This window comes from Ammospiza caudacuta, chromosome 3 (assembly GCF_027887145.1).
Source record: "Ammospiza caudacuta isolate bAmmCau1 chromosome 3, bAmmCau1.pri, whole genome shotgun sequence".
NCBI classification, from domain to species: Eukaryota; Metazoa; Chordata; class Aves; order Passeriformes; family Passerellidae; genus Ammospiza; species Ammospiza caudacuta.
This window is the reverse complement of record NC_080595.1, coordinates 86346554-86360435: the sequence shown is the minus strand read 5'-3', so window position 1 is coordinate 86360435 and position 13882 is coordinate 86346554. Positions and strand designations below refer to the sequence as shown.

At 37.7% G+C, this 13882-nt stretch overlaps 1 protein-coding gene across 1 annotated transcript in view; it reads right to left on the bottom strand.

Annotated features, from left to right (window-relative positions):
* The window catches only part of PXDN (peroxidasin), an 81794-nt gene that overhangs the window by 32595 nt on the left and 35317 nt on the right, over nt 1-13882 (bottom strand). Inside the window, exons 5-11 of the mRNA XM_058801765.1 lie at nt 8899-8970; nt 8256-8327; nt 7597-7766; nt 5755-5872; nt 3506-3675; nt 2319-2591; nt 928-1044 (exon numbers count right to left, since the gene is read on the bottom strand). Coding sequence (XP_058657748.1) covers nt 928-1044; nt 2319-2591; nt 3506-3675; nt 5755-5872; nt 7597-7766; nt 8256-8327; nt 8899-8970 — 992 coding nt within the window. The remainder of the gene's footprint in view (nt 1-927; nt 1045-2318; nt 2592-3505; nt 3676-5754; nt 5873-7596; nt 7767-8255; nt 8328-8898; nt 8971-13882) is intronic.

Sequence of the window (13882 nt, the reverse complement as noted above, 5' to 3'; positions counted from 1 at the left end):
GCTAAAGCATCCAAATGAGAAGGTATAAAAACACCAACATGTGTTAGTGCTCATATCATATTATTGCCATGTGTGTAAGACACAATTTATCTCATTGGCCTAGGCCTAGATAATCTACAGAAGTATAGACATGGTCCTGAAAAAAATGTAATATAAGAAAAATGGATTTACATCACTGTCTATACCCTATCCTTTCTTTCTGAACATTTCATTTGATTGGAGCACTCTAAGCAGAGAGAGAAGCAGGGACATTACCAGCATCAAAATGATGATCAATTTGTTAAGAATCTGCTTTATGTATGAGAATTTAGAATTTCCTAAGAGTTATTTAGCTCGCTAGAGTTTTTTCACTCAAATCAAACGGAACTTTTACTTATTTTAGTTACTGATAAAACATCCACTAAAATATTTCTTCCTGATAGATGTGGCTTAATGCCTTTAGAGCCATAACTTGATAAAATAGTCAGCAGAGTGCACCCGTTGTTTCTGTCAATGTGCATTAAGTGACAGAGACGCTGGTACAGTACAAGCTGGACAGTTCTGGTTTCTGAAGAGAGCACATCCCACCTAATTTCAGACCTCCAGTTAATGACAGCCATCTCCATTTCTTCTGCACTACAACAGCAGTGATACATACTGCTACATGTAATTTGCCTCATATTTCTTAAACATTTATTATTAGGAATCTATTATGAACACATACTTTAGTGACTCTTTTTTACCTAATAATGAAAAATGCTAATAATGAAAAATGCTCCTGTGAGATACCCTGCCTTACCCAGCTAAAGGAGAAAGAGATTAACTCTGTTTCCTTCAGAGACTGAAGCATCTAAACAAATACATGCAGCTCCTTTCAGTAAAGAAGTGATTCCAATATGGCTGCTAGACTATCCTGGTAGTTTAAAAGTAAGAATAGAACACACTTACCTCCTTTAGTCCAGGCAATAACTGGCTGGGGATAACCTTGTGCTTCACAAGGGAAGTCAACGGTTTGTCCCTCGATCACTGTTTTGTCTTGTGGGGTGACAGTAAACTGAGGTAGAGCTACAGAAGAGGAAATAAAGCCATTTCAAAAAGACAACTGAAAAATGCATGAATAAATTGCATACTATTTCCTGTGTAAGTTGAAATAGCTCATATTGGTGGGAAGACAGATGCTAATGTAATTCTTTATATTGTGACCGCCAGAGAGAAGAGAGTTAGGGCAGCCACTTGTGCAAAAGGAACATCTCTCTCACAACCCAGCCCTGATATCAGTGAAGGCATGTGGGATCTACTGCAACAGATCCAAAATAAGAGGTGCAGTAAAACTTGTAGAATCAAACATAGAATCTTCCCTGGATTAATAATATTATCTTCTCTTTCTCTCAAAACTTCCCAGTTAAATTGTGAAGAAAAAGTAATGTAATCAAAACCTTCTTGAGCTGATTGTTTTCTTCCATGAAAGCAGAGAGTGGAGCGTGGGGCAGATTTGGCAGTAACGCTGCACACTAACTACTCACTGTGTGAAAAGTATGTATTCAGCTCTCAAAATGCAATGATCCACTGGTAATAAATGAACAAACCACACAGAGAAGTTGTTTTGTATAGCTTTAGAACTCATTAAAAAGGTATTTGCAATCTTAACTATTTGCCAACTAAAGATTTTAACATGAGAACAGAAGCAAACAAATTTAAAGGTTACTTAAAGTATTTTGTAAATAAAAGTTCCAGCATGAAAGTGTTTGCAAAAAATATTATCTATATACACAGGAGACTTCTGATAGTTGATCTCAAATACTTTATAATCACATTATTGACATGCAATATCAAAATTATTGCAATCACGAGTTAGAGTACTTTGACTTTTGCTTTGCAGAAAAGCTGTGCTAATGCCTCAGCTGGCAGAATGATAGCTTCTATCAAACTGTTTCCACATTCCTTGAAGTGTCTACAACAGAAAAGTGGCACAGATCTGTATTCAAAACTCCATTTCTAGTTCTCCAGGCACAAATTCTAATCTCCAGCATTTCTGCCTGTTACAGAAAATATTTAATCATTCAAAAATTTGACAATGCTTGTTTGTTCCTCCATGCAAACAAAACATTAACATTTGAAAACATTAACCTTCTGATAATAATCACCAAAACATAATTTTCATGGAAATAGTAAGTAATATCTTACTCTGTGTGAAATGTATAGCAGCTTCCCCATGAACTACAATAGTCCAATTAGAAGTAAAAACTCTTATGTTTCAAGTTTGGCTCGGTCAACTCAGAAGACAAGACAAATCCACACAATTTCAAGTAGTATGTCTCTCCCAGTTTAACATTATTTACCTTGGACTATGATGTATGCAGTGGCGTGGATGTTATCTACGGTGTTAGTTGCAAAACAGGTGTACTCGCCACTGTCCTCCTGCTTCACATTCTGTATGTAAAGTCCTCCTGAGGGAGTTATGGTGACACGAGGGTCATTTGGTAGAGGGGTTCTGTCGCCTTTGGTCCAGGTAATTCGTGGCTGAGGGTGCCCAGTTGCACTGCATTCCAAGGTAACGCTCTCTCCAACCAGCACTTCGGTGTTTTGCGGGTGAATCACAAAACTTGGCCTGGCTGTGAGGAAACAGCAATGCCTAAATACAGCTTCAAGCTTGCACAGCTCTAATTTAGACAAACATAGTCTATAACTCGGGACACCCAGTTATCCTAGAGCTTTAATAGGCTCTAGGATACCTCTAATCTTGGTGCAAACTCTGCGCCTTGCTTTAAGTCTAATCTAACTGCAGATACCAATAGATAAAAACAAAAGCTCATAATTGCTCTGAAGTTTTTTTCTCGACTCCCATTAAAACAATTTTCAAACATTTTGCTCTCCTATGCTGATGTTTATAAAGGTCTCTTCAGAGTCATGGACATTGAGACCCAAAACACAAACAGGCTAAAAATTGCTGTAAGTGCACAAAAGCCAAAACTGATTAAGCCACATTTTAAGTAACCTTTCTCAAGTACATGAGTAATTTGCAGTGACATTTTAAGTTTACCTGGTGCTGTGTGTCAAAACAAAATGTTCTCACAGCAAAGACCACGTTTTAAAAACATTACAGTCCTGGCATGGAATTTAGTCCTTGAAAACATGAGGCCTTGGCTAGACAGAGCTAAAAGGTTCTTGAGCAAGGATGGCTGCACAGGGTGTGATGAAGCTTCCATGAATGGCTTGATCAGCAGCTTGTGGTTTTTGGTATCCAGAAGGAATGTTACTGCATTGAGAAATGTTGCAATGCAAAGCCTCTTCTCCTAACCCTTCTACAGCCTACAAGACTATTATAAAAATTGCTTACTACAATAAACATATTAATTAACCAGCTGAGTTGTATTTTTGTTCTAAGGATATCTTCATGATCTAGGTCTTAAGACGTCCAAGCCCAACAAATCTACATATCAAACGCCAAAGCATTTTATTTTTTAGCAATCTTATTATCAAAACAACTGTCTATCTGAATGTAAAATTCAAACTTAATGTTCTTTACCTGGAGACTCAAAGTATCTAAGAGTAACTTCCTGAGTTTTCACTTCTCCAGCCACATTTTTTGCCATGCACTGGTAAATGCCTTGGTCTGTTTCTTGAGTATTCTGAATCATCAACGTGCCATCATCTAGCAAGTTTAGACGGGAATCTTCTTTCATACTGAGCTCATTACTGAGAAGAAAAGGATCTGCTAGAGTTAAACCTTTAAATCACAAAAGTGCAGAAAACTGCCAAATAATAAAACCCAGGAGATAAATTACCCAAAATAACTTGTGGGGAAAAAAACCTTTTACTTTGTTAAAAATAATGGAACTTTATATTTTCTCCTAAAGAGAAGAAGAGGAAAAACAAATCATGAAACTGTTTTGCTTATGCAAGTAATGCATCTTCAAAATGAAAAGTTAAAATAAATTTATGAGGAATAGCTTACAGGGGAAAAAAAAAACAGTGAACAATACACATACCTGGTCTTTAAAAGGCTGTTCTAGGTAGCAAAACAATTAAAATTGTTTCTACTGGAAGTATGTCATGCAAGTTCATATTCAAGATACTTTCTGCTAGGAGAGAAGTTAGTTGCTATAAAACCATCTTTGCGCCAAGGTCTGCCTGGATTGTTCAAGAAGCACTAATGAACTTGATTATACTTTGTACTGGTTTAAAATATAAGTTAAGGTCAGGTCTTCAGGTTAGGTCATGGATGAAAAGTTTCTGTGATGTAACCTAAGAAGTCTTAGGGGGTTTTATTAAAGGAACTTCTTCACAGTCCACCCCTCACTACATGATGAAGAAAGCACAGAGGAGGGATGAGATCATGCCTTTTATGCACAAAGCCCAGCCTACTGATCTATTCAACATACTGCCCAACAGGCTGATGGCTTTTGACTGAAATCTTGCCATATTCAACTACCTTGCAAACAGCTCTGCTCTCATTCATGCAGCCAGGAAACAAGCCAGAGTCAATAATCTCTCACCCCAAGCTCAAATTTCTTCTTAAAACTCATATGTGTATTCTGAATACGTTTTCTTTGTGTATTATAAATACTTGAGCCAGAGAAAATTTTAAAGAAATAATTATACCATTCAAGTTCAAGGCTCTGTTCTTGACATACTCCATAAATGCTGTGCCTTTGCTGCACTAGGGGTTCTCACTGACATCAGCAGAAAGATATAGAACCAGGACTCTAAACCATGCTATTTCATCTGCCACTGACTAATTAAAATGCTTTATAGAAACTGTAAGGGAATTTATGTTCCAGGTCAGGTTTGTATAAGAGCATTATTAAACCAAAGTCTAATTTACTGATGGTAAACTCACAGTTCACGTGTCCATTGTAAGCTCACACCAGTTTAAGGGGGTGATGTGCTGGCACAAGGCTGGTTCAGCTGTGCTGTGCCCAGCGCAGCTGGAGGGAGCCAGGCTCTGGGCACAGCCTGAGCAGCCACTCTGCAGCAGGATGGCCCTTGGGCTGTGTAAAGACAGTCATCCTCTACAGAACCCTCTCCCGTCTTCTAAGTGGTGAAGGAAAGGAATGCAGTAGCTTGCCCAGACCCTTGTGCTATCTCCATCCTTAGAGGCTTTTAAGACCCATCTGGATAAAGCAACCTCTATAATCCTGCTTTGAGCAGAAGGCTGCACTGGAGACCTCCTCTAACCTGGGAGACCTCCACCAACCTGAATTACACTGCAATCTTATGATCTAAAGACTTGCCTGCCCTCCATGTACTGGTTTGAGGAGGCTGGAAACAGATGTCTCTCTCCTCTCCTGGGACAGAGCTCAACCTTGGAGGGAAGATACCTCTCAGGAGCTAGGGTTCCAGAAAGAATTCTCTGAAACTTTAATTGTATCCAGCTGGAGTCCTTAAGGTATCTTTTGCTCCACTCCAAAACATATGCAAATGCTAAGTAATCCATGGACTGTACATACAACATGTCCACAAGTCCTGGTACTTAGATATAAATGATTTACTGTTACAACTGTGAGCAGCTTTGCAGGTAAACTACAGCTGAAGATCTTACAAATTGCACTACAGTAAAAATACTTTCTAGTTACCAGCTTTTAAATGTTTAAAAATATTAATAAAAAGCTATGGGCCATCATTACTTCATATGCTTATTTTAATTATAGTATGTTTTTGCTGTAACTATTTCATTTATTACCATATATAGCACATGGACATACACCCAGAAATGCACACATACACAGGCAAATGTAATTACAACAAGTTTCTCTCTTCCTCTTTCAAACTTACTTGTTTCGAAGCCAGATAATTTCTGGTTTAGGATTGCCTTCAGCCCTGCAAGTGAAGTACACTGTATTCCCTGAGGTAACGTCCACATCCTGAGGCTCTGATGTAATTCTTGGCCTCTCTATATCAACAATAAAACATACAAGGAACTCTTACTTATTTAAAAACTACTAAAAACTGGTAAATAAAAATATTTCCACACATCTTGCAAAAAATATTTTTCACAAATGTTTTGACTTTATATGTATGACTAAATATGTATATGCTTAGTCAGGATTAAATGCACTTTTCCCTGTGCAAAAGTGACTGTGGGATTTCTGACCTCCTTCATTGTTCCTTAGGACCTTTCCAGCAGACTGGAAATAGATTGTGCAAATTTGTATCAGGTTCTAAAACAGCTGTTTTATTTATTTGAACAGAGATTCAAATTGCCTATGAAGGAAAAACTTTAAAGCAGCAAGCACAAGTGCCATTTAAAATAACTTCCTCCAGATAAGTATCAGTGCCTAACCTGCCTCACAGAATAATTTGTACAGCTTGCTTCCTGCAGTTTCCATATTCAGGCTCCTTAGAAGTGCAAAGAGCTGGTAGGATGCCATGCGCATTATTCTTGCATCAAATTCCCTTTGTACTATCTTTTTCAAGAACCTTGTAGATGCTTATGGTCATAGTTCTCTTGATCAGAATTATATCCAACACATAACCAGAAGGATAATTTACTTATTTTATACTTTGGCTTCATTGTGTGAGTGGGCAGGCAAATGCCCATAGCTTGATGAGAAATCTGCATTTTGATTTCAGAACACAAGAGGTACTGGGCAAAGTCATAGGGTGCCAAGTTTTTGCACCTCTAGGGTGAAGGAATATACACAAACAAAAGTAATACAAAAGTGCTTTTCCATTAATCCTCAGTGGCAGAGGATTTCAGAGCTTGTGTGGGGTACTCCTATTAATTATAGCTGAGTAAAAAGAAATTTAGTGGCCCAACCCCAATTCCTACATCAACAAAAATTTTATAGGCCAGAACTGTGTCATCAGGGGCAATTCAGTAAAGCTTCTTTCTTTCCTTTCCCTCATATAGGAGGGAATAAACGACACCAAATAATATTAATGCAACATCATAGACCCTAGCTGACAATCCTGTTATGATCAGAACTGAAATATAAAGGGGAAAAATAAACTCCCTCAGGATAATCACCTTTCATTCTTCAAGGGGAAATTTCAAGCATGTTTATATGTGTTTCATTAAAGATAGGCTGAAGGGTAAAAGCAATCAATCCTGTCAGAAGCACTGTGACGGTGGTCACAAGGGTTTTCAGGGTGAGAGAGAGGCGAGAATGTTGATTCTATGTTCAGAAGGCTTGATTTATTATTTTATGATATATATACTACATCATAACTATACTAAAAAGAAATAGAAGGAAAAGTTCTCAGAAGGCTAGCTAAGCTAAGAATAGAAAAGAATGAATAACAAAGATCTGTGTCCCGACAGAGAGAAAGAGCAGCTCTGCCATGAGTCATCAGTAAATCCAAACACCCACAGGAGACCAATCACAGACGCACCTGTTGCATTCCACAGCAGCAGATAACTATTGTTTACATTTGTTGCTGAAACTTCTCAGCTTCAGCAGGAAAAACTCTCAGAAAGTATTTTAATGAAAAGATGTCTGCGACAAAGCACACAAAACCAGAAAAGGAATGCGGAGAGATTTCTAGAAATAACCAATATTATCCAGAGGTGGTCAGTGTTAATAAACAGAACAACAAATTCTTACTCCCCCAAAAAATACACTTTAGATACATGCAGTGCATTAAAAATAAGCCATCAGGAAGCGGCAAACCCACCACAGTTCAATTCCTCTGGTGTTATTGTGGCCACCGATCTGCCCTGGATCCTGCGCGGATACTCGCAGGTGGCAGCCGCCTGAGCGTTGCCCGACTCCGCGTACGTCTTGAGCAGCTCCGCCAGCCACAGGATCTCGCAGTCGCAGTGGAGAGCATTGGAGTCCAAGCGCCTGCACAAAACAAGGAGCAGCCACAGCTCTGTGAGCAAGCCTCAGCCATCTTTTGCTAGGATCAACATGGTTCTGTAAATGGAGCAATGCCTTTATCTGGGAATACAGACAACGGCCAACAGGCAATACAGCTGATGGTTGCTTGCTTATAGGCATTCTGGCAGTTTTTATTAGAAGAATGTGTGTTATTTTTACTGCCCAAAGGACAATCTATGTACATTATTTAGTCTATAAAACAATGATTACAAATAATACCAGTATAGGAAATAAACTTCAGTCAGTAACTAAAGAAAATAGATATAAAACAATGTTCTCAATCTATGCACATAAACAACTGGAGCACAGTTAGGAAAAAAATTAATATTTAAAACAATTGCACCATGAAAGGCATTTGCAAAGAAGATAAATATTGCAGAGAAGATACAGTCTAATTATTCTAATTGGGTTATTTAAGATTTCATTAGTTCAATAATAATTCAATTTACTTACAGTCTCTTCATAGATTCTAAGTGACTAAATGTTCCAGGAATCAAATGAGCTATTCTGTTGTTATGCAAAAACCTGTTAAAACACAGAAATATGCATGTAATAATTCAGATTTTGTGATGCATTTATTTCATTTACATATTTCTGGAAGGTTTTCAAGAGAAATTAATCTAAGAAAATTAAAAAAAAAAAATGAACCTGTTCAGCAACTCATTGTCTGGTATTTTTTAAGTGGCCTCCAAGGTGTACTTGGATATGTCCATGTGGGGAAAAAGAAGCCATAAATAACTACAAGGAAGGGAGTTCATAAGCTTTCAAATTAGAAATTAAAAAGGTCCTAAATAAATAGTCTCATTCTTCATTCATAACATTTATTTTAGGCCAAACATTGATAACAGATCTTTGGGAAGTAGTTTTGCAAAAGAAAAATAAACCACAGGCAACGCTCACTTCTGCATACCTCTAAGGTCAGCCTCACCAAAGTGCTCTTGGAAAGACTATGTAGTAGTTACAGTTAAAAAAAAAATTATTCAAAACCATCTATGGCAATGATAAAAATATTTTATTTTAGTTTAAAATGCTTGATTTAATTCAAAGAAGGAAGCAAGCTGTCTTCTGACTCTTACCCCAAGAAAAACAAACTTACAGCCTTTCAAGTTTTGGAAGATGAGTAAAGGATTCAGGTTCCAACGTTTCTATTTGATTAAAGTGCAGATACCTGAAAATATGTTAAACAAAAAGAAAAATACTGAAACCATTTTCTTGGTGAAATATTTTAAAGAACTTATTATTTCCATAATGTTTACAGATCTAAATGGCCATAGTGATGTAGCAGCTTTTTTCGGTTACCATCTGAATCTCATACTTGAATCTGAGAAATAGAAGACATGACAAACAAAGACGTATTTGCAGATCACTATATTGAGAGTGTGTGTATATAAGCAAAAAAGTCCAAACATTGCTGTGGAGATTTTGAAGATAATACTTTGAATGCTATTTTGCCAACTCTGATGTTCATTGTATGCATGCTTGAAACAATTTATCAAAAAAAGAAAATTATTATTTTTAATAGGAAAAATGTTAGAGGTTATTTAGAAAACATTTACAGTTTCCAGCACAATAACATTTTTTGTGGCCAAATGTTTTCATTTCCATGAGTGAAAATTTCAAAAGATACTGAGAAATCATCTTCTCTAGTCCATGAACAGTGGCATTTAAATCTCTAAATGTTCTCAAAACCAAATTTGTAATATAAACTCAAGTTTCACTAATTTGACTTTAGACAAAGGGCTTCATACCAACTGGTGCTGTTTGAGCTCTCTTGATGCTTATGCCAAGCTATGAACATTACACAACAATAAATCTAGGCAGCTGTTAATGCTGTAAAATTGACAAAGTTAACACAACAAGACAATTAACCAGACTATTAACCTGTAACTATTGTGAAAATGGACTGCAAAGGCAGATCATTCCAGCATCTACTATTTTGTAGAGCTACCCCTGAACCTTGCAGATGAGAATACAAGATGTATGGATAAGACTGGCACAAGAAACTGTGAAAATGATTTATAAACTTTGGATCTTGATTATATCCAAATGTATTCAAAACCCTTTAAGTTTGGTATTTGACCTCTGACAAACTCAGGAACCTCTGGAGAATGTGTTTATATAGAAATCACTGCGGTCTGAAGAACAAAAAGCCTGTCCTTTAAAAACAGTGAGAACAACTCCGAGCTCAGTATCTCCTGAAACATCAATCCCTCAGCACGACAAGGCCAAGGAGGACATGGGGATTTGCCCGTGCTGAGCCGGGTGGTGGCTGTGCAGAGGGAAAAGCGGGAGCAGCGGTGGATCCAGCCAAGCCTTGCAGGGAGCCTGGAAGGCGCGTGCAGGGGGAGCCAGGCTCGTGCCTGGCAGCTGCCCAGGACAAGCGCGAGCCAGCGAGCGATGCCAGGGAGCAGTGAATGGGGAGCACAGAAAAAGCCAATAAATCAGCAGGGGCCTGATCAAGCACATCAGGGTGTCACGCGAATGGGGACCACAGAAAAAGCCAATAAATCAGCAGGGGCCTGATCAAGCACATCAGGGTGTCACGGGAATGGGGAGCACAGAAAAAGCCAATAAATCAGCAGGGGCCTGATCAAGCACATCAGGGTGTCACGGGAATGGGGAGCACAGAAAAAGCCAATAAATCAGCAGGGGCCTGATCAAGCACATCAGGGTGTCACGGGAATGGGGAGCACAGAAAAAGCCAATAAATCAGCAGGGGCCTGATCAAGCACATCAGGGTGTCACGCGAATGGGGACCACAGAAAAAGCCAATAAATCAGCACGGGCTTGATCAAGCACATCGAGGTATCACGCCTGCCTACTGCCAGTGCAACGCCACAGAGTGTCCTGAGCAGAGAGCATGGTCTTGTTAGCATGAAGAACCAAGAACTGCATCACCTTGCTGGGATCGCCAGTTTTCATGTTCCCTTTAAAAATACAGGGCGATTTCTTCTGCATTAAAAAGACAGATCTCAAAGGCAGATATTTCCTGCAAGATTCATTTGATTTGCCAGCAGAGAGAGGAGAGACCTCAGTGAGGAAGGACTGGCAGGACAAGGACTGGGCATGGCCCAGCCATGAGGTGGGCAGGCCCTGCTTGCCCAGAGCCAGGGCTCTGCTCATCCACCTTCCAGGGTCAGCAGCATTTGGGAGGGGGCAAGGCAAGGTGGGGATCACTGCAATGAAAGAGTAAAAAGGGAACAACCAGGCACAACTACAGATAGGGTTTGTTATCACTGAAGCAGCTTTTGTTTTGGAAAAAATTTATAAACACTAATTCTTTTGCAGGCAGCAGTGATATTTTTCCTTTTTAACTTTTTTAATTCTTCTTGCATTTTTATGCCTCATGAGCACCTCACAAACACATCTCTTAATATTCCGAATAAATTAATCTCCTGTACTTTGTTGGCATCGACAAGGCAAGATTTGTAGGCATCTCCTATTTGAACAAAAATAACATTGGTAAAAGCAGATACATTGAGTCACACAACCCCTTCTTCAGGGCCACAAATCAGGTCGAAATTAGAAAGAGAGAAAAAGAAAGAATACCTCTCTCACATAGTTTAAGTAGTATATACATTGCAAACCTCAAAGCTCCAGCCCATAATAGCTGTTTAGCACTCATTATTAGAATTACAGATGTAATCAATATGTGCCTGAAAAGTCACCTTGTTTTTCCAAACAAATTTAAAAAAAATATTTCTGTTACAAACCTTGCCTTGTTTACAAGCTCACACCATTGCAGATACAATAATTCAGGTGCTGAAGAACATTTTAATAGCTAACTTTACCTCATCAGATATCACACTGTCTAAAGTAGCTCAAAAAAATCAAATCGTGAAATCCGGCTAGAAAATACTCTTAACTGCTTCATAGTAGTTGGGCTACACAAATTAGCTGGGCTTTGCAGGTCTTTAAATTATGATCTAAAAAAGACCCTGAGCAATTTATCATGCAATTTATTAACAGAACAAGGTATTCAATATCTGGCCAAAATAATTTGTAATTAGATGCAGAAACCAGATTGCATTTTAAGTCTACAGTAAAGAGAATATAAAAATCCTTGGCATTATGACCTACACTTTAATCCCGTTTTATCACTTAGGTTTATCACTTCTATTATTTTATTCCACATACCACATTAAAGTTTTGTAAAGGTATTTTAATATTTTAATTAATATGTTAATTCCTTGGATTTAAAATTCACTCGAAAGGTAACAATATTCAGGAAATAATCTCACACTAGCATATATTAATAGGCATCTTTTATGTTCAGAGTACAAAGCATTAAAAATAGTAGTACCATGTAATAAATTAGATATTAAAAAGACTTTCAGAATGAAATTGAAAGAAAAAGCATGCAAGAGTGATTTTTAAATACCAACATATCTGTCCTTTTTAATTCTAAAAACACTATCAAGAATTAAATAGAAGGAAAGGAAATACCTATAGGGAAAAAAAGTCCAAATAAAACACCTCAAGAGGAAGATAAAGATTTTATCAAATTAGCATGGTATAGATTTCTTATTCTTAATCTCATAGGACAAAAAATTACTGTAAAATTCAGTCCCAGTGACATTTTTCACAGCATTAAATTTTGGATTATATCTTATGTAGCTTTGAATTTTTTGTAGGTGAGAACTTTTATTAAATATGCCAGTAGTTCTTTTACTAATAGCATCATCACATCTTTGGGGAAATACTCATTAGCTGAGTATAATCTATGTTCTGAATATTTAAACAGCATGTTTGCCCTTTTGATTATTTGAATAAGAATGACCAAACATATATGTTCCATATTTATCAATGAGCTTTCCCTGCTCAGGGACTACAAGTAGCAGCCTTAAACCACAAGGAAAAATATTTAAATGTATGTTGTGATAATGATATAAAATTCTGGAACAGGATACTTAAGGAGATTATGGAATCCTCACTGAAGACTTTTAAAATAAGGCTAGACAAGTATCTGTTTCCAGTTCATTGTGCCTAGCTAATCTTATTGTAGAATAATAAGGATTAACTTCTCAACACCCCTGTCATACCTCTTGGGTTCCTTTGTTTGTTTATTAACTAATTAACTAATATCTGACATAGAGTCATGCAAAAATCAGGAACTTGTAGTATAAAACAAGAAAATAAATAGCAACACTTCAAAAATACTGAAAACTGAATTGAATTAAATAGACTTAATATAACAAACTGTATCACTATATGTTAGTTAAGGTTTTTGTCTATTAATTCTCTCAAAATATGTACATGTACATAAACTACATGTACATGTACATAAACTACAGCATAACTAGTAACGGCTTATAAAGAACAAAATTAGTATATTAATATGAAAGTTACAAGAAAATGCATAACTAGGATTAGATAAACAGATTTAAATAATTCCATTAATATTTGGGGATGCTGCTAGTTAAATAGTGGAGTACACTTTTTGTCCCTGATACATACAACTCATAAGCTGAGATCTCACAAATGTGACAGATATTTGGAAGGAAAGCAATGTATACACATCTGGAAATGGACTCCATTTAGAGCTATATCTTGAGATCCAAGCTCATGACCTCCCCAGCAGGGTATTTTGCCATTTCAGGTGGGATTCAGTGGTCAAGCCCAGGCACAGAGGCACAGAGCAGCTGCCTAAGCCCAGGCACACAGAGGCAGCCCTCCTTGCCTTTCGGGTGCTCTGTCTGCCTTCCGGCTGCTGCTCTGAAAAAATACAAGTTTCCTGCAGCTCTCTGCTCTCTGTGCCAGACCCAAACATATGTCTTGCAGATTTAACAGTGTCTAAACGGGTACTACGCAGCTACTTTTCATCAACACTCTCCCTTCATGCCCAGCCACAGGTAAAAAGTTAGCTGACGAAATATGTATGGCTCAGTGTGTTCAAGCACCTAAAACTGCCCATTTTTCTTCAGAATTTACCCTAGCACAAACAGGTTTCAAGATCTGATTCAAAGAGCTTATTTTCATGGTAGAAATTTCCAAAGGAAAAGCTATTTTGACTACATCAGCAGCTAAGAATTCTGCTTCAGAGGTTTAAGGAGGAACCTGCCAGCTGCAGTAAATACTTT